The sequence below is a fragment of the Perissodus microlepis genome, chromosome 20 (genome assembly GCF_051167445.1).
Source record: "Perissodus microlepis isolate ML-2025 ecotype Zambia chromosome 20, ASM5116744v1, whole genome shotgun sequence".
Taxonomy (NCBI): domain Eukaryota; kingdom Metazoa; phylum Chordata; class Actinopteri; order Cichliformes; family Cichlidae; genus Perissodus; species Perissodus microlepis.
The window spans coordinates 9,477,350-9,500,932 of record NC_140480.1 but is presented as its reverse complement, the minus strand read 5'-3'; the positions used below and the strand labels follow the sequence as shown (position 1 = coordinate 9,500,932).

Here is a 23,583-nt window from a genome sequence, read left to right as displayed (position 1 = left end):
TTCACTAGCCACTGCCAGACCTGTTGGATCGAGAAAGCGCTTTAATACAACCTGTCTGACAAAGTGAAGCACATCATGCTACAATCTTAAGAAACTCCAGAGCAACTCAGAAACAAAGTCATCAACATCCATCAGTCTGGAAAGGGTTGCAAGCTTTGTGACTCCATCAAACCACGGTGAGCACCATTATCCCTAAACAGAGAAAACTTGGAACAGTGGTGAACCTTACCAAAATTAGGAAATGAATGACTAAAAAAATCCAACACGAAGGTTTTTTGAGTGGCCTAGTCAAAGTCTGGACTTAAATTTAATTAACACATTTGCCATGACCTGCTTGAAAACCCTCCAGTGTGGCTGAATTAAAACAATGCTGTAAAGAAGAGTGGCCTAAAGTTCCTACACAGAGATGGGAATTGATTACAGTGATTACAGTTCCTCCTTCCAAGGATGGCACAAAAAAAGGGGTTATCAGGTTTAGGAGGTAATGACTTTTTCACACAGAGCCAGGCAGATTTATTGGAAATGAAATCATCATTTAAAAACTGCATTTTCTTTAAAAATAAATAAATAAATAAATAAGCAAAGAAACTTTAAAATCGAGAATTTTCCCAGCACTGTGAATGTTTCTGATCATTTTGCATTTACCTGACGTTCTTTCTTAGAAGCGTTTGCTCATCTTTCCCATCACAGCTATCCAGAAACATATCTCCATTAAAGCCCCAACCGGGAAAGCAGTAAAGAGGCTTCTACAAAAAACCATTTGTCTGATGTCATCACACCGATGCCTCAAAATGAGCGTTAAAATGCTATACAGCTGCAGGAACATATTTAGCAATCATTCAGCCCTGGTTAGAAGGAGTAAGTTAAACTCTGCGCTAATCCGTCTCTGAAAATCAAACCTCATAGGCAGTTACAGAAAAGTGCGATGGAGGATTTTGCCAAAGAGAAGCTGTACGAGTTATAAACATAAGTGTTCCTGTACTTTTTTCTCCTATGCAGACGGTGACTGATTAATCAGTATGTTTAATGAAAACATGACAAAAAAAACTGCTTGTGGTTTTAGTCAGACTGTATTCATATTGAAGACAACAACCACCTTTTGTGAGCAATCAGTGTTGGAATCAAGCAATCAAGGTAACAAGGAAGCATTTGCAAACTTTTCACAAAAAAAGTTTTCTTCTAGTCTTCTGTAAGGCTGAGTATTAGGATACTCTGCCTTCTTTAGGTATCTATGTTGTTTGGATTGTATTATATATTTGATCTTTTTTTCTTTTCTTTTTTTTACCACACCTGCTTTCTCTCATGCATTATTCAGGAGGAACTGTGATTAATGCCACACCAGAAAAAAGGAAACTGTTCAGTTTCACTAACAGTGTCGCTTTGTCATACTGCATGTGGAAAACTAGCTGGCTGGCAACACAATCTTCCATTTATAGATAAATTATAGGTATCCGTGTTATGGCTCACAAAGTGACTTTGAGCTGCATAAAAAAAAAATGCATTTCATAGATTGAAGTCGTTGCTTTTCTTGGAATGTGTCAGCAGTTTTAATGGCATCATTCATAGTGAATTATATTTGATTCACGAATCCATTTTCTAATTCATTTTTACTGTCTAGGACAGAACAATCAATATCCATGAAGATGAATTCTTTCTCCCAAAGACATAAACATAAACATGCACAACAGTGAAATGTGGGCCTACACTCGTTATATCCAAAGTTCACATTCTAATAAGTTCATATTCTTTAATATACTCAGATATCCTGCTTATTCTCTGTGTGATTCCACCTTTCTGCCCTGATCGCCTTTATTTCTGAATCTGTAGCTGCAAGACTGCAATACATTTCACATTTATTTTGTGTTCTTTCTTCATTTTGATCAATAAAAAATGCTTTTGTTTTTAACAAAAGGGGTAAAAACAGGAAAATCATTTCAGCAAGCTTTTGAAATTGAAAAGCAGCGTCGACCTCACCTTTAATATATGCCCAGAAGCTCTGAATAAATGTTACTTTTTATTGTGCTGCAATTCAGTAAAGCTTGAATTTTCTATTCCATCCCATGGGTGAACAAAAATTACGATACATGAAAGCTATTTACTAATACTCAGTTAAAACTGACATTTTAATGCTGTGTCCACACACTAATTTAAAGACGCCGTAAACAAAAGCCTTTAAGAAATCAATACAGAGTCAGTCCGTTTTAAAAAGGTCCCTGAATTGTTTTATGGGTTTTGGTATTGTTTTTAAATCTATTGTTTTTATAGTTTTCTTTCAGCCTGGAATATCTGGCACCTTTTCTTTCTCACTTTTTTGATCAGTGACATAAATCACTGTGGACTTGATGCTACCCTCTGACCTCACCACTTATATCTTGATATTTTGCTTCCAAGGAACTTCACTTTTTTAAAGGATATTCTTTGGACATGTTTTTCACTTATTTTCTCCCTGCCATTGCAGTAAAAGTATGCCTGCATGGAAAAACACACAATGGGACACTATCAGTCATGGACTGGCCTCACCAGAGCTCGTACTTCAACAATACTGCAGTACTGTAGGATCATCATGACAAAGAGCAGACCAAAAAACATCCAAAGGAAACAGTCACGTTGGGTCAAATGTTGGTTGTCTTGGAATAATAAAAGAAGCACAGACTATCCTTCTGCAGCAGCTTCATGAAGAACCACGCCTTGCTAGAAATATTTCAAATTGGTTTCTTGTTTTCAGGTTTGTACACACTAAATGACACATTTCAGTTTTGTATATTTCTCTACACACTGCTAAAGTGGAAGTTTAAACTGATGATACAAGCAAACCAAATCCCAAAACAGCTGTTTAGGTTGGTGGGGACTGGAGAATTTCACACTTTGCAGTTTTGTGTGATCTCCTGAGGTCAGCGCCTGCCACTACACATTATTTCAATCCAGTAAGGTCAATGGAGAAGCATCAAAGACACTATCTGGTATTTCCTTGGTTACTGGGACAGGGTATGCAACATTTTTGTGTCTATCATACTCTTTTGCTTTTGGGTTTTCTTGCAGATTCACAAATAATCTGGAACTTTACAGCTTTCTGTATCCTGAGCTCTGACAATTTGGAAGCAGATCAGGATTTACTACATGTTCTTCCACCACATTCAGCTTAGGCAAAGGGAACCATTAAGTTTTCTGTAGAATGGGTCAGTGGGTTGATAAGAAAGATCTAATATTTCACCAGGTCTCCGTGTCCTCTACAAACAAGGTGGAAGCTAATGGTATCCTCAGCTGTTGTGCAAGGGCACTGTCACTCCAGGGATTCAGAATCTCTCTGGACTCTGTTCAAAGGAACTGGATATTACTGTTTATCACAGGGTGCTGGTCACTGTTTGTGGGTTGATGTGTTAACTGAGTTTGTCTTTGTTCATCAGCCAGTGGGGGTGATTCCTCTCAGGTATGATGGGACGACTTCTTGGACAGGATGTCATTTGGACTCTATTATGCAGGCTGGATGTTGTTTCATCTCCACCCAACAACATGAGTGAGGTATTGTGGAGGTTTTCTGTGCTGAGTGGGGGAAACCACTGATAGCACAATTACATATGCTTTCATCCTTGTTCTGTATGCTCACACTCAGTCGTTGTGCCAGCTCATCTTCACGGTGTTCAGACATTAAAGCAGCACACAGCTTTCTGGAACTCTGACATGTTACTGTAAGTGTGTTTAAAAAAAACCTGCTACCCACCAGTGTCTTGTCATTTCATGTAGCATGCTGTGTAGTGTTGCCACTCACTACAACATGCTTCCCACCACAGCATTTGTGGTAGATTGGAGATGATGTATCTGGGTCTTTACTGGCAGATGATACTTGTTGTAAGATGTTGTAAGGATCTTTTTCGAGATGTGAAAATCAGAACTTTGTTTTAGCTTTAATGGATTTTTGTCAAGGTGGTGTATTTGCCACATATGATAAATTCTTTGCAGACCTTTAAATATATTTGTTTGATCCAGCACTTCATCACCAAGTTCTCCATCGACTCATTTTTCAAGAATTTGATTAAACTTTATTAAGCGCTGTTTATTTCATATTTTTAGTTCCTCCAAGCAGATCATGTGTTTATTTATAAATTATATTATTATTCTATTATCCCACAGCTGACACATTTCTCTATCAAAAACTGTTTGCCTTCCCCTTGTACTGTCTAAATGAGTAACATTTGACACTAAAACATTAAAATAATACTATGGAGTTAAAGTAAAGTCAACACAGGGTTATGCTTGCAGCATGTGAGCAATCACAAACGTTGACTACTCACAGTGAAGTGGCTTGTTTGTAAAAATAAAGAGATCTTGGCTATTATAAAATGCTAAGAGGTTAAACACATGTTATATACACTATGGAGGAACACAGTCACTGCAGCCCAAACAGCAGAGTGGTTGAATGGACGTGCGAAAGATGGGTTTATTTAGACTGTTATACAGACTGAGACCAGGTTAAAGGCAACTTTTAAAAAATGAATTCAAACTGATTACGTAGGTTGACTTGCAAATTTCATGCAAGATCAACAAGTGCAAGGATTTAATGTTGTATCCTTTGTAAATATCACAGCCAACATTATCAAGTAAACGAGCTTCAATGATTTAGCTTCTTGATAACCACACTGGCCAACATATGTGACGTAGAGAAGATGGAGTTTGGAAACGTTAATAACTTCTTTAGTACATCAGCATAGAAAGCTGCAACCATGATGGAGAGGGCGCAGCAGCTCTGACCATGTCTGGTCTAATAAATCTGGCGAGCTGAGCAGGTGCAGGCTCAGCAGCACGTTCAGATCAGCATCTATGAGAATGTCTAAATATAATACATCTAACCAGCTGTTTTGCCAACACTCCACCTTCATTTTTCATTCATATTTTAATTATGTCTGTAGATATTGACAGTTAACCATATCACACTGCTCAAGTCTTTTTTTTTTTGTCCTTTTTTTTTTATAAGCCTGTCCCGTTTGGATCTTTAGCCATCAGAATTGTTGTCTGAAGGCCAAAAAAGATGCCTAGCGGATTTACTTTACCAAGTGGATCATCATGGCCTTGCCATATTGGTCCATTTGATTGACCTTGTGTATTTATTTTATTTTATTTTCAGTTGTTACAGACGGGACAGACATGACTGGGGATAGGACAGGGAGAAAGAAAGAATGAAAGAAAGAGAGGGAGAGAAAGACAAAATAGAGGGGAGAGAGAAAAAAGAAAAGCAAGCAAACAAACAAACAAACAAACAAAAGACAAAAAAAACCCACCTGGATCACCTGTCAAGAGAAGAAGAAAAAACAGAAGAGAAAACAAACAAAAAAAGAGCAACATAATAAATACAACACCATCGCAATAAACTAGCTAACAGTAGATAACAGTAGATGCTAAATATTAAATGTTAGTGTGCAGTACGCAAGATCGGCAGCGCACAATGTGCTTTGAGGTAGCAGACAAGAAAGGTGTAGTTTGTGTCTGTGAACACCCATGTGTACACCTGTGTGCACACCTGTGTGGATCAGCACGCTTGTATTCAAAAGGTTTCTCCATGCAACTATCTGCTAGGGAGTGTGGGGAGCCATAGCCCCATCCCCCAGGGCATGAAGCAGGTATGGAGGAGATCCAGGCTCCAGACATCCAGAGGGCCCAGAGTACGAGGACCCAAGGAGGACCACCAAAGGGACAACCGTGCCACCCTCCTGGGAAGAGCTGAGGAGAGCCCTAGACAAGGGGTCACCCAGCAGCCACGGAGCAGAGGCCAGAGGGGGTTGCAGTGACGTGCCGGCGGGCTCTGCTGGTAGCCAGCTGTGCCAGAGAGGACCGAGCCCCGGGCCCAGAAGCCAGAGGCCTGAGGGCGCCCCACCCCCGACAAGGGGCCCAGCCAGGCCACAGGTGCCAGGCCCTGCCAAGCGGCCACCAGGAGCACATGCATGAGCTCCCAGCCCCAGACGCCACCAACGCACCAACATCTGAGGGCATCAGCCACCGGCAGGGAGTGTGGCGAGTGGAGACAGGCCTCCATACCTCGGAGAGCCTGAGATGTTCCCAGAGAGGTGGAGTCTAAGACCCGACCTGACATATAGACACAGACGAACAGGTGCACACAGACACAAACATGTATTCCCACCCCCATATACACATAAGCAAATATTCGGCACTCACCCGACGTGGAGACAGACACAAATAGACACTGTACACACATTCACACTCCCCAAACATACTCTATATCCCAGGTTCAGGTACCCTCGCCCCCAGAGGGGCAAACCATACCAAGACCCAGGACATATAACCCTTTTCCCTGGGGTGGAGGCAAGCAGACCGCCACCTTATCTGCAGTAGCAGGGAGGCCCGGCATCTCAGACCCCAATCTGACGGCCAACACCTCCTCCCAGCCCCCAGCCCCGACGGTTAACAGAGAACGGGGGTGAGTGAAGACCCCAAACCTCCCTCCGCCCGCTCATATGTAGTGTTGCTGCGTGTTGTACTAAAGTGCATTTAAGACACAGGAGGGCATGGTGCTTCCTGCCAGAGAGCAGCACGGCTCCTCCCGAAAACCCTCAGTGTCTATATGCATTTAAAATTGAGGGTTGGGCACCAGCGCCAGAGGTGGGTTTGAATACACAGACCATCCTCTGGACGCCGTATAACGTGCCCATCCTCAAGGCCCTATATGTATGTGTTATGAGAGTATGAGTAATGTGGAAGTCTAGGTCGCGGAATAAAATTAAGGCACAGGTGGCCAGAAGGGGACAGAGGGGGAGTGCCTCCCCTGCACCCTGGTGACACACCTGCACCCCAAGCCCTGCATGTGCAGGTGGCTGGGGCCAGCTCCCCCACTGACCCCAGTAGGCACCCCACACCCTGGAACCCACCGGGGCAAGATGCCCCAGGCCCATCCGGACCGGGGACCACAGCAGCAGCACTGCCCAGCCCCACAGAGTCCGGGCCGGCCCACCCGACCCACCGCAGAGAAAACTGCACCCACCCCATCATCCACTCATCTCCCAGACTACACAAGACAATAGACACCCAGGTTGAGTTCATTCTCCACTGCTCAAGTCTTTTAATTCAGCTGGTTTTTATCATTATTAATATATTTAAAAAGACTTTAAGAAATTCTAGATGTAGGCCTGTGAGCTAATGAACATCTGTTTTTTCACAGATCTGTAGGACAGCCACTACAAAGAATATGATGCTGGACATTCAACAGAATATAAATTATTTAAAATGAGCTCAACCTCTAATCTAACACTGATGGGGAATATTTCTCTGCATTTTTACTTTTCATAATGCATTTTGTTTACATTTCAATTTAAAGATGTTTTCATTGTGGTTTCTCATTTCTTCATAATCTACATAAAGGAATGGTTTTAAAAACATCCCGCCGCTTGTCATTTACAGCTAATAAAACATAATTTTGGTAATATAGTAGATTTTTAACACACAAGGATGGCAATAGTTCAGACAAAAGGTCTGTGTTAGTGAAGTCCGAGGTTCCAGACAAACAGACAAATCCACAGTTCCTTCTCTCCTCAGAATCTCTGTCACCAAGCACAAGTCCCAGCTCTCCGGTCTCCAGACAGAAGACAACAAGGTAAAAAACTTTCACAGAGAAAAAACATAGCAAAAACAACAAGCAAGGGAGCCAGCTTCACTAAGGCAAACCACCACATATGAAATGAGAGGATGAGGAGCAGGTGAGCTCATTACTTCCAGGTGCGTGGAGCCAAAGGGCAGGAACCGAAGATGTGTCCCAACTCTGAAAAACAAGCAGAAGCAGAGAGAAAATGGTGAGCCAGCACAGGAGGACTGAGCGACCATGACAGAAAGACAGTAGGTTTTACACACTCTTTAAAAACAAGATGTGATCTGAGGTGTGAGCAATCTTCCAGAAATGGTGACATCATAGAACTCTTCAGTCAGTAGTGGGTGGTGTTGCACGTTTCTCTTACTTCTAACATAACCTGCTCCAGAGCATGTGAGGTCTCCAGTATTAGTTACCACGGTGATGTAACTTTGGGTAACAGATGAACCTTCATAAGTTTAAAAACTTAGAATTAACCCTAAAGGTATTCTGCTGCTCTCTCGCTGTATTACGGTTCTGGGTAAGATGTATGGAGGATAACGAGTGCCAAAATGAATTAAATAAATACATTAAATAATTATTTAAGTGTCATTAATGGATTAAAATTGGAACTAAGTAAAGAAATACATCATTTCTAAAATAAAAAAATATGAAATGACTTGATATTTAATTGTTTATTTTTGTAATTAATGTAATTTAATTTTGTAATTAATTATTAACAAAGTTAATTATTTAATGTTGTATAACAATAGCAACTGTACAGTTTCAAAGTCAGGTGTGTGAAGCTAGACTGGGTTGAACCTAAGCAGTATAATGCAGTGATACAGAAACGACAAACGCTAACAAAGGTTCAAAGTTAACTGTGCTACTACTCACTAGACCAATGCACTTAACTGAGTGTCTGTCAGGTTTGGCAGGTTGGAGTCTATCTTGGGTCATATTGAGACTGGAGGACATAAAGCCTCCACATAAAGCTTCCACAGACAAATGATTTAAAGCAATTAGAAGAAATGGTGAGCACCTAATTCCACAAAACCACAGCTGACATGATCAGGTGAACAGAGATTTTTTTTTTCTTAATGAGCAATTTTCAGCTCTAAGCCATGCTTTCTCTTTTTACTCTCACTGCGTGCTGCAGTTGTCCTTACATACTAGGTACTGTTGGCATATGGTGAAACGTGGAATCAAAAAGTTAAGTGATTGCTCCTATAGTAAGCAAAAAAAACATGATTGACTGAAATTCAGCTGCCCTCCTCTCAAAGGTGGTTTCCTTGTGCAGCAGTGCACTGCTGTCAACACTGTCTGCAACTTTTTAAAACTGTCAAAACAGCAACGCCTTCAATTAATTTTTAAGGAACAGGGTTCTCCCCCCACACGCCTTAGAATATCACAGTAGAACTGCTAATCTCACCTTAGGGACAAATTTACCTGTACAAAAATAGTCAAAAAATTAACAAAGAGCATGATCCCGGTCATAATTTGGGTCAAGGGTCGTCCAGTGTCTTGACGGACAGCCAATGGGATCCTCCGGCTCAGTGCTGGTGAAATTGTTTGGGGTATTCCACTTGACTTTTGCTTCATGACCCTCAGGATCATTTAAGAAATTCCAAATGACTGTCTTACTGCATCCCACCTCAGCAGCGATGGCGCGTTGCGAGAGACCCTGCTTATGCAGTTCAACACCCTGACCACGTTCAAAAAGGGAACGTTTTTTTGCTTTGCCATCAGAATGTCATGACAGTGTGACTACCTGACAGAAAATGACAATGAATCCACATTTTTGCACAGATTTGGCCTTTTAAAGGTATGTGGTCTTAAACTTTTGATCGGGACTGCATGTGCTAAACACCTAACCCAGAAATAATTACATCTGAGTAATCAGAGTAATCAGTTTTATTCAAAATAAATGATCTCTAGTTTAAAATTAAAAATTGCCCTTCATTTCTCAGAATGTGAAGATCTAGTTCTTACAAGAAACCAATTACTACCCAAGGAGTGGAAGCATGCCAGTTTCTGTGAAAGCAAGTTTGTTCTCCTGAAAGTATTACTCATCGTTCGCTACATTGTGTTTTTCCCTGTCCATTACAAAGGTTGCCACATAGATGTTTTTTTCTCCAGATTTTGGAGTAATTAATTGTGGAGCAGAAAAAATAATGAACCTGAACACCCCCACTCCCCATCTACTGTAGGTCTGAGTTTGCTTTGTTTGTACTCTTGAATATTGAGGGAAATGATAAACTGGAGCCAAGGGGACACAAATGGTTCTTTTGTTGTTGTTCTGTGAACTCTAGTTGGTGCTAATTATTTAAATCCCACATCATTTAGTATTAGTTTGGAAAACATTTTTGCATTTTGGCCTCTGGAGAGATTTGCTCCTATTTTTTTATCAAGATCTGCTACCTCTCCCAAATGCAGTTCTGAGCATAGTGTGTAAGCTTGACCTAGATTTTGGTCAACAAACATTTTAAAGTAACGTTTCATATTGTCATGTCAGAATGAAAATTACATTTCTACAGTCCATTTTTAACATCACAGCCTATTTCTGAATGTCAGAGGAAAAGGCAAAAGTGGCCGAGGGTTTTTTAAGATTAGCAGTAACACCACTCTTTAGTTGCCAGTTTTGCTTACATATATAACATAACATGTGCAGCAGAGACTCATGAAGGGTTTTTTTCTACTTGCTTTTGTGGCTTTTTAGTCTTTAATGAGACAGGAGGTGGAGAGAAGACAGGAAAGCTGGGGGAGAGAGAGTTGCAGTAACTGTCTTTGGTGCAACAGCCTGATGGTATATGGGTTACCTGCTCAACCCAGTGAGTTACACCATTGATTCCAGTATAGCTCTGCAGCTCACATAAAGCTCTGCAGTTGTCAGGCAGGAAACAAAAAGTCAGAAGTCACGTTCAACTGCATGCCTTCCCTCTTAAGTCCTGCCTCCTCTTTTCTTAGTATGTTAGCATTAATTAATTCAGTGTCAGATAAGTCGGCTTTATAATTGCTACGTTGAGTATTCTGGGATCTGAGCCACACACTTTATAATTTATAATGACGAGAGAGTGCATCGACTGGAGGGATCAAAACTGGCAGTTACCCAGTTAATGCTTTGTTTTCAACGTGACCTCCATATTTGTGGTCCGCAGTGATTCGATGTGAGCTCATTCACGAATACTGACGTATTAAAGAGTTTAAATATGAAGTTTTTAGATTGAGCTTCTGCTCTCCACACACTATGTTGTGAGTACTTTTCAGAAAAGCCGCTGACATCAGCATTGTGTGGCTCGGGGTAACGTTGCCATTAAGTACAAAGACAATGACAAAATTTGGCTCTGATCGCAGAGTATCATTTTATTATGATGCGCAATGCAGTTGTGTGTGCTAGTGTAAAAAATAATATAATTTGCTGTGTTAAGTCATTGAAGGCCTGTGTAAATATATTAGCCAATTAAATAGCAGGTACTCTGTACTCAGCAGCTTACACGATTAACAGTAACATTTTTATTCAGATTAAATTAACACTGATTTCTCATCAAATAGTTAAGTGTATAAAATCTTATGATAAGAGGCCTGTTACAACACCATCTCTCTGAAGCAGGTGTCTTACCATATGCTGCCTCAATTACACAAAAATCTTTAAAGACTTCTAACACCGCTCATTATAATCTGTATGGTACTGTGCCCTCTCTCTTCTCTCTGACCCTGATGTTATTTATAGCCAAGGAGAGACTCAAGTGCCTGGTATAAAGGAGAGAAGTGAAATTTCATGTTGAGGGAGGCCTGGAGAGGCTGTGAGATAGAGCACCTGCAATTGTTTTCACATGATTTTCATGTAGAACAGCATCAGACCCAGGCCAAGACAAGAATAGGTCATTTTCTCCATATATGAGCAGCTAGGACCTTAAAATTATTGTAATTCAAGATATGAAAATAGATAGAAAACAGATTTTTTTTATTTTTTTTATTAAAGCCTGCAGAAGTTAATGGTTTTTGTTTGTTATTTTACGCTCTGTTCATTTTATATGCAGTCAGCACATAAGCAAAAGCATGTACATGCTGTGTTTCTACAGAGGTTTCACTGCCCTGAGTGAGGAGGAATTTCAGCACCACGGACAGCACCGCTGCAGTAGGCCTGAAAGCATCAGTCACTACCAACCTGTAATGTAGCCTGCAGAATCACTACAGTAGGACAGGAAAGTGGAAGAAGTGTGTGGAAGTGTGTGTTTATTGCATCAAGTCAAACAAGTACACAGTGAAAGTACAAAAACATCAGAAACTTTGGCATTTTTGTCAAATCAAGTAGAAAAAGGGATAATTTACTACACTCATCCAAAACAACCTGTCCATTCATACCCGTATATGTCATAACCCCACATTTATCCAAATCCTACAAACTGCTACATTCAAGTTTTAATAAAGTTAAAGTGTTTTTGCTCAACGGTGTTATCTCAGCCTGAGCTTTTACACGACCACCCTTTACCAGGAAGTCTGTGTTTCAAACTGTGTTATGGAGTTTTATAAGTTAATAGGAAACATACTGTAGGATCCACTGATCTATATGAAGGACTAAAAGCCAGCACATCCCATCTGCTGCTGCTTTGATTTTGACCATTCTGTTTTAATCGTTCTCTTGTGGGTCCTCCAACTTTATGGAAGTACAACATTAGATCATTGGAGAGCCCATTTAAACGGTGCTTTTAAGTGTCCCCCTGAGTTTTTCCATCAGTTGGGAAAAAAAAGCCCCTGAATTTGCATTTAGATAATGTAACATTATACCTCTCCATTTAACCCAAGTAACACCACTACTGAACAACTTCATGCTATCTTGTGAAAATTTATCAAAGCGTTTTAGTTAAGTGGCTAATGCTAAAATAAATATGTGGCAATAAAAAGGCAACATGTGACACGGGACATGAGACCGCCCTTTTTTCTTAGCTTCACTGAAACAAAAACCACGTTTGTCCATAAAACTGAATCAGTCCCGTCTAACATCTTTGATTTCGGGGTGGAGATGCCTGCTGTTATATGAACTGTGAGCTTGTCCACTCACATCAGATCACTTTCTTTCTGAAGGGTAGATGAACCTTTGCTGACCCTCGTCTCTAGAGGCTGACTGGTGGATTGCTGGCTCTGGATGGTGATACTCAGCCCTTTGCCCTGAGCCGGGACATGGAGTGTCTGTAGACTCGGGGCAAAGGCATGGGGCTGACCACAAGGAACGCAGAGTAGTATTAAAGCCTGCCGTGCCACAGGACAGTAGAGTGCAAAATCAGTGTCATAAATGTACCAGGTGCTGGCAAGTGAGAGAGGTAGAAGTAAGACTGTGAGGTCAGACAAGGCTGCGGGGCTTGGAAGAAATGTCAGTTCATCAACAGGCAGGGGGAAAGCTGAAATCAAGAGGCCAAGAGACAACTCAACTATGTTAATGTAATTCATGTTAGACTCTTAGATTTCACAAACAGTCTAGTGAGATCAACTTCTCTAGTGAAATAAATGAAACCGTGCGTGTGTGGTACCATTAGAAACAATATTATCATATGGTGATTACTCTTGTACTGCTGGTTAAAAAGTTAATGAAAGCATTGACTGAACCAGCTGCAGGTTGCAAAAGTAAAGAATGAGCTGAGAGGAACACAAAGAAGAGGGACAGAGCTACAAAAAAGTACAAAGTAAGTACAAAGTAAGAAAGGTGTAGCAGAAGCAAAAGTTGTTTTCTGTCACAAGGTTAAAAAAAAAAAAATCAAAGTTTAGGGCAGATCAATCAAAATATCTATAGTATCGATACCACTGCTGGTATTGTTATTGGATCAATACTAACACAGTAAGATCGATATTTTGCTTCTATACGCCAAGTTGAGGATGTAGGTCACTGAATTGTATCAAATAAATTCTTTATTTTGGAAATGAAAAACTGTACTTCAAACACGCTCTATGAAAAATGTCTGAACCTTTTTGTGTTGACTGCCACATCTATTTTATTTATATCCTACAGCACATTTAAACAGCAGAGGCTGACACAATGACAGGCACATTTACATTCCAGGCCTCCGAAAAACACAGTTTCAAAATACATGCTTTGTATTCTTCTTTGCTGTGCTAACATATTACTGTGGAAAGTTAAAAAAAAAAAATCACTGAAAAACTGATGATGATTCACGTCATTAATCATGACACACTGCTCTCCCCTTAATAAGCAATTTTTATAGGTTAAAAGTATCAGTATCAAAATTGGTATCAGCCCTGTGTTTACTTGATGTCAAATCTATACCAAACTTTTGCAGTACTAGTAGCAGGCATATTGATAGCATACTTTTATTGACAGGTGAAGGTCCTGCACCGCTGCATCAGAGACCAGGCTTGACGGGGCCCAATTTTTTTCCTGTAACGAGGCTTTGCTGACAGCAGTAAATGCAGAATGATGCCAGCTGAGAAGTTTCATTCCAGATTGGATTTTATGGAAATGTCCTGAACTGCCTTTACTCTCTGCCTTTAAAAGAAAAAAAAAAGTTTAAAAATAAAAAATAAAAAAATAAATTACCTGAGCTCTGACCCCTAGCCTGATAAGGTGGACACACAGTCAAAGGCCCAATTTATCTCCAGGGGACCTGGTGCCCACTCGTGAATATTTACCATATTTCTAAAGCAGTGCGCTTAGGTCAACAGGACTGCACTTTGTAATCAGTGTTGAAGCAATAGGTTAATAACATCAATTTCATTTTTGTCTCATAGCCTAGTCTGATTGGCTTAAAATGAATTTTCTGCATGTAGTCAGTCACAGGAAATCTGCATATAAAAGATAATCTTCCAGCGTTTCTAACACACAGTTTTAAATGTACTGCAAATGCAATGTGTAAATGTGAAAGGACAAGGCAGAGGCGGGAGGCCACTTTGTAGTGTCTCTGATGTCACTGATAATGTTTCTGTACATCCCAGGCTTACTAAGTGGCAGCGCACTCTGATGTGCAGTGGTTAAAAGCAAGGCGGATATTCCTCCAATAAGCCGAAGGAAAAAAAAAAAAAAAAAAAAAACGAACGGACTAAAACTCTTGACTTTGAACACAGTACTCCCAACCTCCATTGTGCTGCCTTTCTTAATTATGCCAGGCCATTCTGCTGACAGACAGAAAGTGCACCGTGACACCCAATCAGGACTCCATATTTCATTTCCCCTCTCTCTCTCTCCTTTTTAACCGTTAGTACATTAAACCAGAAATCCGGTGGCTGATTTTCAAAGAGCCTTGATTAAACCCAGGAAATGGGACATGATTTCCCATTTAAAATTCATAACAGGCTAACACTTAAGTAATTTAAATCCCCTCTACCGTTTGAGCAGTTTGTATCTGCATCAGATTGAATAATTTCACCTTAACTGCATCAATCCATTTCATTTCAATTTGGTTTCAGGAAAACTTAGTCAGAGGACCCTTGTGTGTTTTCTCTAAAAGGCTTGGCAATGAAAATACAAGCTTCTGAAATGCCCTGCTGCTTGTAATTCAATTTGCTTGACCTTCCAGGGTGCTCTAATTGAAAAAGGCGGTTATATGAGTAATGACTTTATTAGTGTTGAAAACCTGGTTTTGCTAACCCTTTCAAATATGCCTCTCTGCGCATATTGTCTTGTATAAATCTGGGAATCTCTGGCTGCTTTGGATGAAAGGTTGTGATGATGCAATCTCCTTCAGAATTGCCGGGTGGTGTTGTCGGAAACTCAAGGAAGTCCGGTGCCGCCGAAGGTTGAAGTTCAAATGAACAGCGGTCTCAGTTTTTGAAGGGGGTCTTCTTCTTGTTGCCAGGCAACATCAGTTAAGGCAATGTGACATTGTCTGTGACCTTACAGATACAATGTTCCCTGGTGAAAGGGAAATTGTGAATTCTACAGTGGTTATGAAACAGTCCAAGCCTGTTCAAAGCACAAATAACTGTGTTCTTGGTTTATGTAACAACATTTTTTAAAATTGCTAAAAAAAAGCAGCCAAAATATCAAAAACCAAAATGTTTCAAAATGCATAAATTAGCCTCCAAAATGATGAGAAAGTGAAAGCTCTGAAATGCCAGAAGCTTTTTTAAATTTTTGCTTCTGTACATCAGAAGAGTAGATTTTAACCTCCACTGTCGATGGTAAATATTTCCGTAACTTTGTGGCTGTTTCTTTGGTGTGATCAGTTTTGTAAACATTTAACACAAGGTGAAGTTTGTTTTGGATTCCAGCAACTAACCTTAACGAAAATTTAAAAAAAAATCTAATGTACAAGCAGTAATTTCTTGTCATAGCAATACTGATGCAGACAGTAAAACAGTATCCACAGCAGTGCACCAAATGTCGCCAGGAAGAAAGCATGAAGTCCTCAGAGGAGGTGAGTGGGCTTGGCCCGTTCACCAGTAACAGGGGCTTATCCTCCAATCTCATTTGCCTCCAGTGAAAGTTTCTAAAACTTACAGTGTACTGCAGTCACTGCAGAGGTGGCTGTTGGTGGTGATCATCAGCACTCCACTGTGGGTCTTCTTCAGCTTAGAATTCTTGGTGAATTTTGATGAGGCTAAGCTTTTTTGCTTTTTTCGGTATCCAGAAATGAAGGCAACGCCAAATAGCAAACTGTAGGCTGCAGAGCCAGTAGGTGTAGCAACTCACTATCCAACTAGAGAACAACTAAAATAAGTGTTGGAGGAGGGATCGTGCTGAGGAAACTTGGAAAAGCGTGTCGTTGTGAAAATGATAGAAGTAAGTAAAAACAACCGTGGGTTAAATTGTGATTTAGACGTGGAATCAGTGCAGTGGAATAGTTGGGGTGAAAAATAAAAACAACTCTCTTAAAATAACTCCTAAATAACTCTGTGGTCATCTGTGGACTTCTAACAACTAACTGGTGATGTGAAAAAGAAACTTATAGACACCCACAAAGCAGGAAAAGTATATAAAAAGATATCAAAGTGCTTCCAGCTTTAGCTAAAAGAGGCATTAAAGTCAACATCTACACTGTTCAAAGTGCCATCTGTCTGCTGAAGCTGATATTAGGCACTTTGGCCCCTGTCACCACAAGCTTGGAGAAAGAACACTGTTCCTACTACTAAGCGAGGGGTAGCAATGCTGTGCTTTGGGGTTGTGTGACAGCTAGAAACAGTGGACAGATGGAAAGAAGAAATCCTTCCACAGGATATCAACCAACCTCTGGGTGCAAATAGAAAAAGTTTATCAGGAAGCAAGTGCAACCCTCACTCGAAAATCCTTTAAAATATGTAAGCAGATATTTGCTTTTTTATGCAAGCCTGAGAAAAGTTGGGAAACATTTTAAAACTTGAAGAGATCTGCAAGAATGAATTGGTGAAAAACCTCCAAAGTCAAAGCCTTGAGGTATCTACAGAAAAAAATGTTTGCAAGCTGTGATATCTGACAAAAAAAATGGAATTAATAAGCAGTGACTTTGCAGGGTGCCCATACTTTTTGATGTTTAATCCAACATTTTAAAGAGAATCCCATAAAAATATCCAGAAAACAAAAGCAATAATTCATATTTGAAGACAGATCCCTCTTTGATGTGCGTCCGCTGTAGAGGTTGCGCCTCTTTCTCCTTCTTTTCTCTTCAAAAACATCCGAACACAGAGTTAGCCACAGCAGGGGTTCGCAGCAACCGCAACTTTATGCTCCTATCAGTATTACTACAGATTTGTAGTAATCATTACTGAACTGCTACTGCAAAAACATTTCCATCAAGACTTCTCTTTGCAACAAATCAAAGAGTAATATGACCTGCGATGAGTCTTTTATGATCAAACACTCTGGTTCAGGCACCCATACTGGGGCCGTCCTCAGAATAAAACCGAAGAAGCCGGTAGCATGCAGAGATCATCCCTCTGCTTCTATAGTGGATCACTGCTCTTTGATTTCAACACAGAGTTTGAGACGGCACCTTCTGGTTTATATCAGAGCAGGTGGGGAAACTACATTCCCTTAACACTGCAACATTTTAGTGCCATGCAGAAAGACATCCACTCATTTGGATCAGACCTCTCATTTACTGCTGGTGGCTGTGCAGCTATGAAAGGGAAATATGTTAAAGTTTCAGTGTTACCTTTGATTCAGACCTTTCATTTAACAAGGCCCAAAATGTAGTATCCCAAGGAGCATATTTCTATCTGCAGATTCTTGCAATTCCCTTTCTACCTTTTCTGATGTGCTGCAGTAAGAATGCCCCACGCTGCGGCAGTCCATCAAACTGCGGTGGTCTCATTCCTAGACCACTGCAGAAAAATACACATATTTGAATCCCTGCGGACAGGATATGCGAAGACACTTGAAAGTCCCATCGCCCAGTCCTCAATTTCGCATCGTCATTCATTTTATGTAACTGCTTCTGTCATAAAATCTTTAAGGGGGCACTGGCCCACAATACATCTAGGGTTTATTATCCGATACACCCACAGGAAACTTCCTTTAATGGTCAACAGGAATTATTGTTAGCCAACATCCAAGGCAGACAGCTGGGAATGGAAAATGTTCTCTTCTCTTAAGCCAGAAGGACTAAGAAAAAAAAAAAAAATCAATGCATTTAGCACAGCTTTCAATCTACTTCTCCTCCCACTCCTCAACAGCAGTCGGCGTAGCTCTGCTTTTTTCTTTTTCTTTTTTTCTTTACTTGAGCTAATTTACAGCCTCAATTTTGGTTTTTAGCTGACGATCCAGCTCAAAGTAATCAACAGCGCAGGAGCAGATACGGTTGACAAAGTGTTCAAGGAGACTTACTGTAGAGGTGACTACTACCATTAACGAACCGCTGACCCAGTTAATAGAGGATATGTCTCCTTATAAGTATAGTACTGTGCAAAAGTCTCCAGTCATCCCGATTTGATACGTGGACTGGTACTTGTGTCCTGCTTATCTACTCAATTTGGGCACTCAAAGCTCTATTCTACTACAATTCTCATTCGCCCAACCACACACACATACATACAAGCACTTTTTTCTCTTGCCCAAAAACTACAGGAATCAAACCACCAGCCTTCTGATTCAAGGACGACCTGCTCAAGCTCTTGAGATACATTTTGCAAGGAAAATAGGTGAAATATGTACAAACACACATGGAAACAAAGTCAAACAAAGAAGCAACGCATAAAGTAAAAACTGAGCTGTTTAGGTTGTTTTTAGCGAGTATTTGGTACCTCCAGCTGTATTCTTCAACACAGTCTGAACTCTTATTTGATCAAATGCTGATTGATCACCTCAATAAGACCTGCTGACACTGACTTTCGGTCCAGTTCTTGTGTAATGTGGCATACCTCAGACGTCTCTCCCTGTTTCCATTCTACTCAGGCTATTTCTGATGAGGCTTCAGTGAACAATAAATGGATAAATGGAGTCAGATCTGGATATTTTACTATTTTTAAGTGTGTGACTTTCAGATACTGTTCATTGATACTTTGGTATTTTATAATCATTATTATTATTATTTGTAGGTTCAACTAAATGAAGTGGAACAAATTATGTTTTAGTGACAGACTGCAAATAAAAAAGATACAGTTTAAAATTGGCTCTTTGCTAAGCTGTCAGTGGTTCAACTCTTGAGTGATTCAAAGATCAGTTTTAAGGAAGAAACCCCTGAAAGACCTTCAGAAAGCCTGGAGACCTATTGATCAAGAGCATCATATAAAGAAATGAGGGGCGGCTCAACATTTTTGCACAATACTGTACATCATTTCATTCATTTAGCCACTTATCATTAGTGCTACCTGCAGTACACACTTACTGTATAAAGAGCCATAGAAATATACAACACCGTGATAGACCTGTTTGAAATAGTACTGTATGATTTCTAATCCAAAATGTGTTTTCATATATTTTATTTCCTACTGATGTGTCCTGTCAAGTGCCACCAAAAGAAGCTATGTGACTAAAAAAAACGTAATTTCTCATTCCCCTCTACGACATCTCTGAATTACCACAGCAGGAGGTCCTGCAGCAGAGGGTGCAGGTCAAAAAAACTTGAGCTGTAGCAAAATGCAGTGCCATGGTTACTAATAAAAATCCAAGAAAATATTCACACCAAGTAGGCTACCGGCCTCTTTTGCATAAATGCTTCTTACCTTGCCAGGGCTGACATGAATGATTGATGGTGAAGAATCAGGCATCAAAACACAAACTATGAACCTCTATGTGGTCTCTTGACATTTAATAAACTCTTGCTCACTGTTTTGTGTTTTCTCTTTTATCTCCACCCTGTAGCAACACGCCCATCAACATATCTCCTCGCACTTAAATGGCCTTAAAATACCCTTGCCCCCATCTTCCTCGGTGAACAGTCAGTGTTAGTTAAAACATCGACCCGGCAGCTGAGGAAAAGAAAACGTTTGTCTTTTTATATTATCAGATAAAATTGGTCAAAGGGGTTGCTTGAGGGACAGGTCAACCCTAGCCGTGGATGAAACAAACAACAATCTGATAAGTTTGCTCCGAGAGTGGTGCTGGAAGAATGACTGAGGGATGATTTAAATCAAATGTGCTTTATTTGTGTGCTAATAAAACTGTGATAGTTACAGCAGAGTTCAAATTTTGGTCAGGTCGTGAAATAGTCACAAAACTGCTCGGGTACCAACAAGAGAGCAAGCAGCTACATCAACAGCTGCACTGCACTGAGGTGGCCACTCTTGGCTGGTTAAGAAAACAAGTCAACTGTAGTAGATCCGTGTGTGAAAATCCCCAATAGACACAAGCATGTTTAACCCTTCACAATAATCATGAGGTCAGAAGATGCGTGACATTGTAGACTAATGTTGCCTGTAACAGTTCATCTCCATGTTTGTTGTGGGAAGTTGGCACTGGTTTGGGAATGGTTTTGTGTGTTACATTTGCTGTGAGCCAATGGCTGCGATGGGGTTGGATTCATTCAAGGCAGGTGTATTTGATTGCGCTGATACTCTACTTACTAGCCCATACTACAAACCCTGCTGTGATATTTTGTCACTCTGTGCAAGTTATATGGCCAGATCTAAGATGACTTGATTTAAATATGTTAATGATGGATAGTTTGCTGCTCTGTTAATTGTATAATGAAGACATGGTGATATTTTGTCTCTCTGTGCAGGCCAGGCCCTATACGCTGCAGCCTAAAGGCAGAGTTGGGTTGCTGACGCTGATTACTTGCCTTCTACTTACAGGGTGGTGGGTCTTGGAGGACAACTGCTGATCCCTGTTAAAGTGGTCAACATGTAAAGTGCATCTGACTTGTAGCATTGCTGGCTCTGGCCTTGAACTGTGTGTTTTATCCCTTTTGCAAGTGGGTCATGGGACTATTTTATCCTTTCATTTATTTATTTTTTTATTGTTCTAATAAATTATCCTTTAGAATTTCATCGGTTCGTTGGTCAACTGTTGCCCACGGCTGAGACAGTTGGTCAGACATAGAATCTGTGTGTGTGTGTTACAGATGTTTCAAACTCAATCTTGAATCTTTGGAGCTAAAGATAGGGGCGTGGCCACTTTGAGTCACAGGTGGAGCAGGTTAAAGCCTTTACCTCATTTGATGAGAGAAATTCTGCTCTTACTCTGCACTAATTGTCAAAAATGATGCATTCATGCATGAACAGCAAAATCATAAAGACTATATACAGCAACAGGTGTGAACCACCACTTGAAATGTAACACACAGGTGAATATTTCATTCAGAAAACCTCCACTTAGAAGTTACCTTTACCAAGGTATTTGTTGTTGTTGTTTTTTTTGTCGACAGTGAAGTGTATATATTTGAGTTGTTTCAGTTTTATTTTTATTGACTTTACTTAACTGATGTATGTGTCTGTGTGTGCAACTAATTTATGCAACTGTACATAATTGCATTTTTAATCTCAAAGATTAAATGCATAAAATAAAACTCGTTGCAATAAAAGTTTACGAAGGAAGTGCAAAGTTATCATTCCACAAAACGTTTGGATATTACTTTGTAGTTTGTTCTTGTTTCTTCCAGAGATTTCTGATCATTTCTCTTGACTTCTTTTAAGCATGGTTATGTTCCCAGGGCACAGAAAGTAGCTTAAAGCTGTCCTATTTATCAAATGTAACATTTTTAGTCCCACTTATAACTACTAATTAAAGAAACAAGACCAGTCCTATTTTTGGTGGTCAACACATTTGAAAATGGAGCCAGGCTAATACAATATATAAGTCACAGCTGATCCACTTACACATCAGAGCAGCATCACATCAAGTCCACAGAGAGGAAGGAGAGAAACTTTGTCTAAGTTCCCATTTTATTTACAGAGTAGAATTTATGCAAATCTGTTCACTTATTATAAAAGCCATTTCACAGAAGTACACCCTTGTACCGTTTCCAGGGTTAGGGATGAGTTTAAGTAGCACAGGTGCTACTAATCAAATACACTTGATTAACTGATCACTAATAAGTGAGCACCTGTTCAGAAGCCTCTTCTCTAAAAAGAAATTGGCAATGCAGCTTAGGTTTGTAAACTTACATCTCAACAAACCACAAGACCTCTGCAACAATATGCTTTGAACACACAAGAAGATGTTGGGCTATTATCCACAGCTCCACTTTTGGCAAAAACCAGACACACATGCTTGATACCAACTGTCGAACATGGTGGACAGCAGTCATGATTTGGGCTTGTTTAAGAGGCCAGCTTTGCTACAGCTGAAGCACCAGGACAAGGATCCAAAGCACAGAAGAAAATCTACAGCAAAATGACTAAAAAAAGAAAAGAATCAAGATGTTGCAATAGCCCAGTCAAAGTCCAGACCTCAAACTGATTAGAAATCCTGAGCTGTGCATGAACGAATGCCTGCAGTAAAGATGAGTGGGCCGCAACCTTGTGTCTGAGAAAGTCAAACAGTCATGCATATGGTTTTACAAGCTACTGAATCATGAGGTGCACTCAGTTTTCTTTTTCACACTACTGTGTTTTATTTTAGTTTTGAAAAAAATATTTCAGAATATCAGAATTGAAATATAAAAGCTACAAAAATAATCCCATTTCCTTTTTTATTTAGTATAATGACGCTAATTTTCTTCACAAAGTGCTAGCATTTTGCTATGGTGTTTGGTAAATTAAAGACTCATAATGGCACCAGTTAATTATAATAAACATTGAGAGCTAAATCAAAGAAAACCATATGTGTATTAAAAGCTATATAATCAAAATGACTGGGGTGCTGGTGGGTGACGGGTATTAGGTGGCTAATGCTAAACACTTTCTGCTTGTTTATCTAGTACTTATAGAACCTTATCCACTGTTGTAACCCATTCTACTAAAAACGTGAGGAAAATGACCTTTTATGAAACCCGTTAAAGTCCATATTCATTCTGGACTATCAGGTTAATGGCACCCATTGCAAGGAAGTTCTCCCCTATTGATTAACTCTCTGGTAAGTCAATTCTGACCTATCTCTACATGAAATTCGATGGACTGACTGTAAAGGTTTCACACAGATAAGTAAAGAGAATAAATGTGATTGATCTATTTTTTTTTTTAAATAACTAAAAGGTTATACATGCTGGTTTATTTGTGTTTCATGATATCAGAATGGGGGGAGTCTTATACAAGCTCTTGAATTCACTAAAGCCTCAGAGGAAAGGAAGAATGGCAAAACAACTGAGCTGTATGTGTAAGGCTGCCATCTACTGAGAACTGTCTTGAATTTGGACAGATACAGGTTTGCAGTGGCAGGAACAGCGTCTGCTCCCGCAGAAAATCACATTCCCTCTGTGCTCAGCAGTCATGGCTGAGGGAGGGTCCTGCTGAGACAAGTAATGAGGTAATTGAATTTCAGTTCATTAAGAGCTCCTTCTTGCACCTCATGTCACAATTTCATGTTTATTAAAGAACCTCGACTGTTTACATAAATCCCCATGTCAAAAGCACTTTAAGCCTGCTGCTTGAAAGCTTCAAAATTCGTGCAGTTCGAGCCACACCCCAATCAGTGATGCCACAGCAGACGTTTTGCCTTTCACAGCTACAAAAAAACAAAAAACTGCCGTGGCATCGTTCATCCGGGTGTGGGA

The 23,583-nt window shown here is 40.1% G+C and overlaps 1 protein-coding gene across 1 annotated transcript in view; it reads right to left on the bottom strand.

Moving 5' to 3' along the window:
* Positions 1–3,994: 3,994 nt before the first annotated feature.
* Positions 3,995–23,583, bottom strand: part of nphp4 (nephronophthisis 4) — a 198,624-nt gene continuing 179,035 nt past the window's right edge. Inside the window, exon 29 of the mRNA XM_084916277.1 lies at positions 3,995–7,762. Within this exon, the coding sequence (XP_084772403.1) occupies positions 7,658–7,762 (105 nt within the window). The 3' untranslated portion in view covers positions 3,995–7,657. The remainder of the gene's footprint in view (positions 7,763–23,583) is intronic.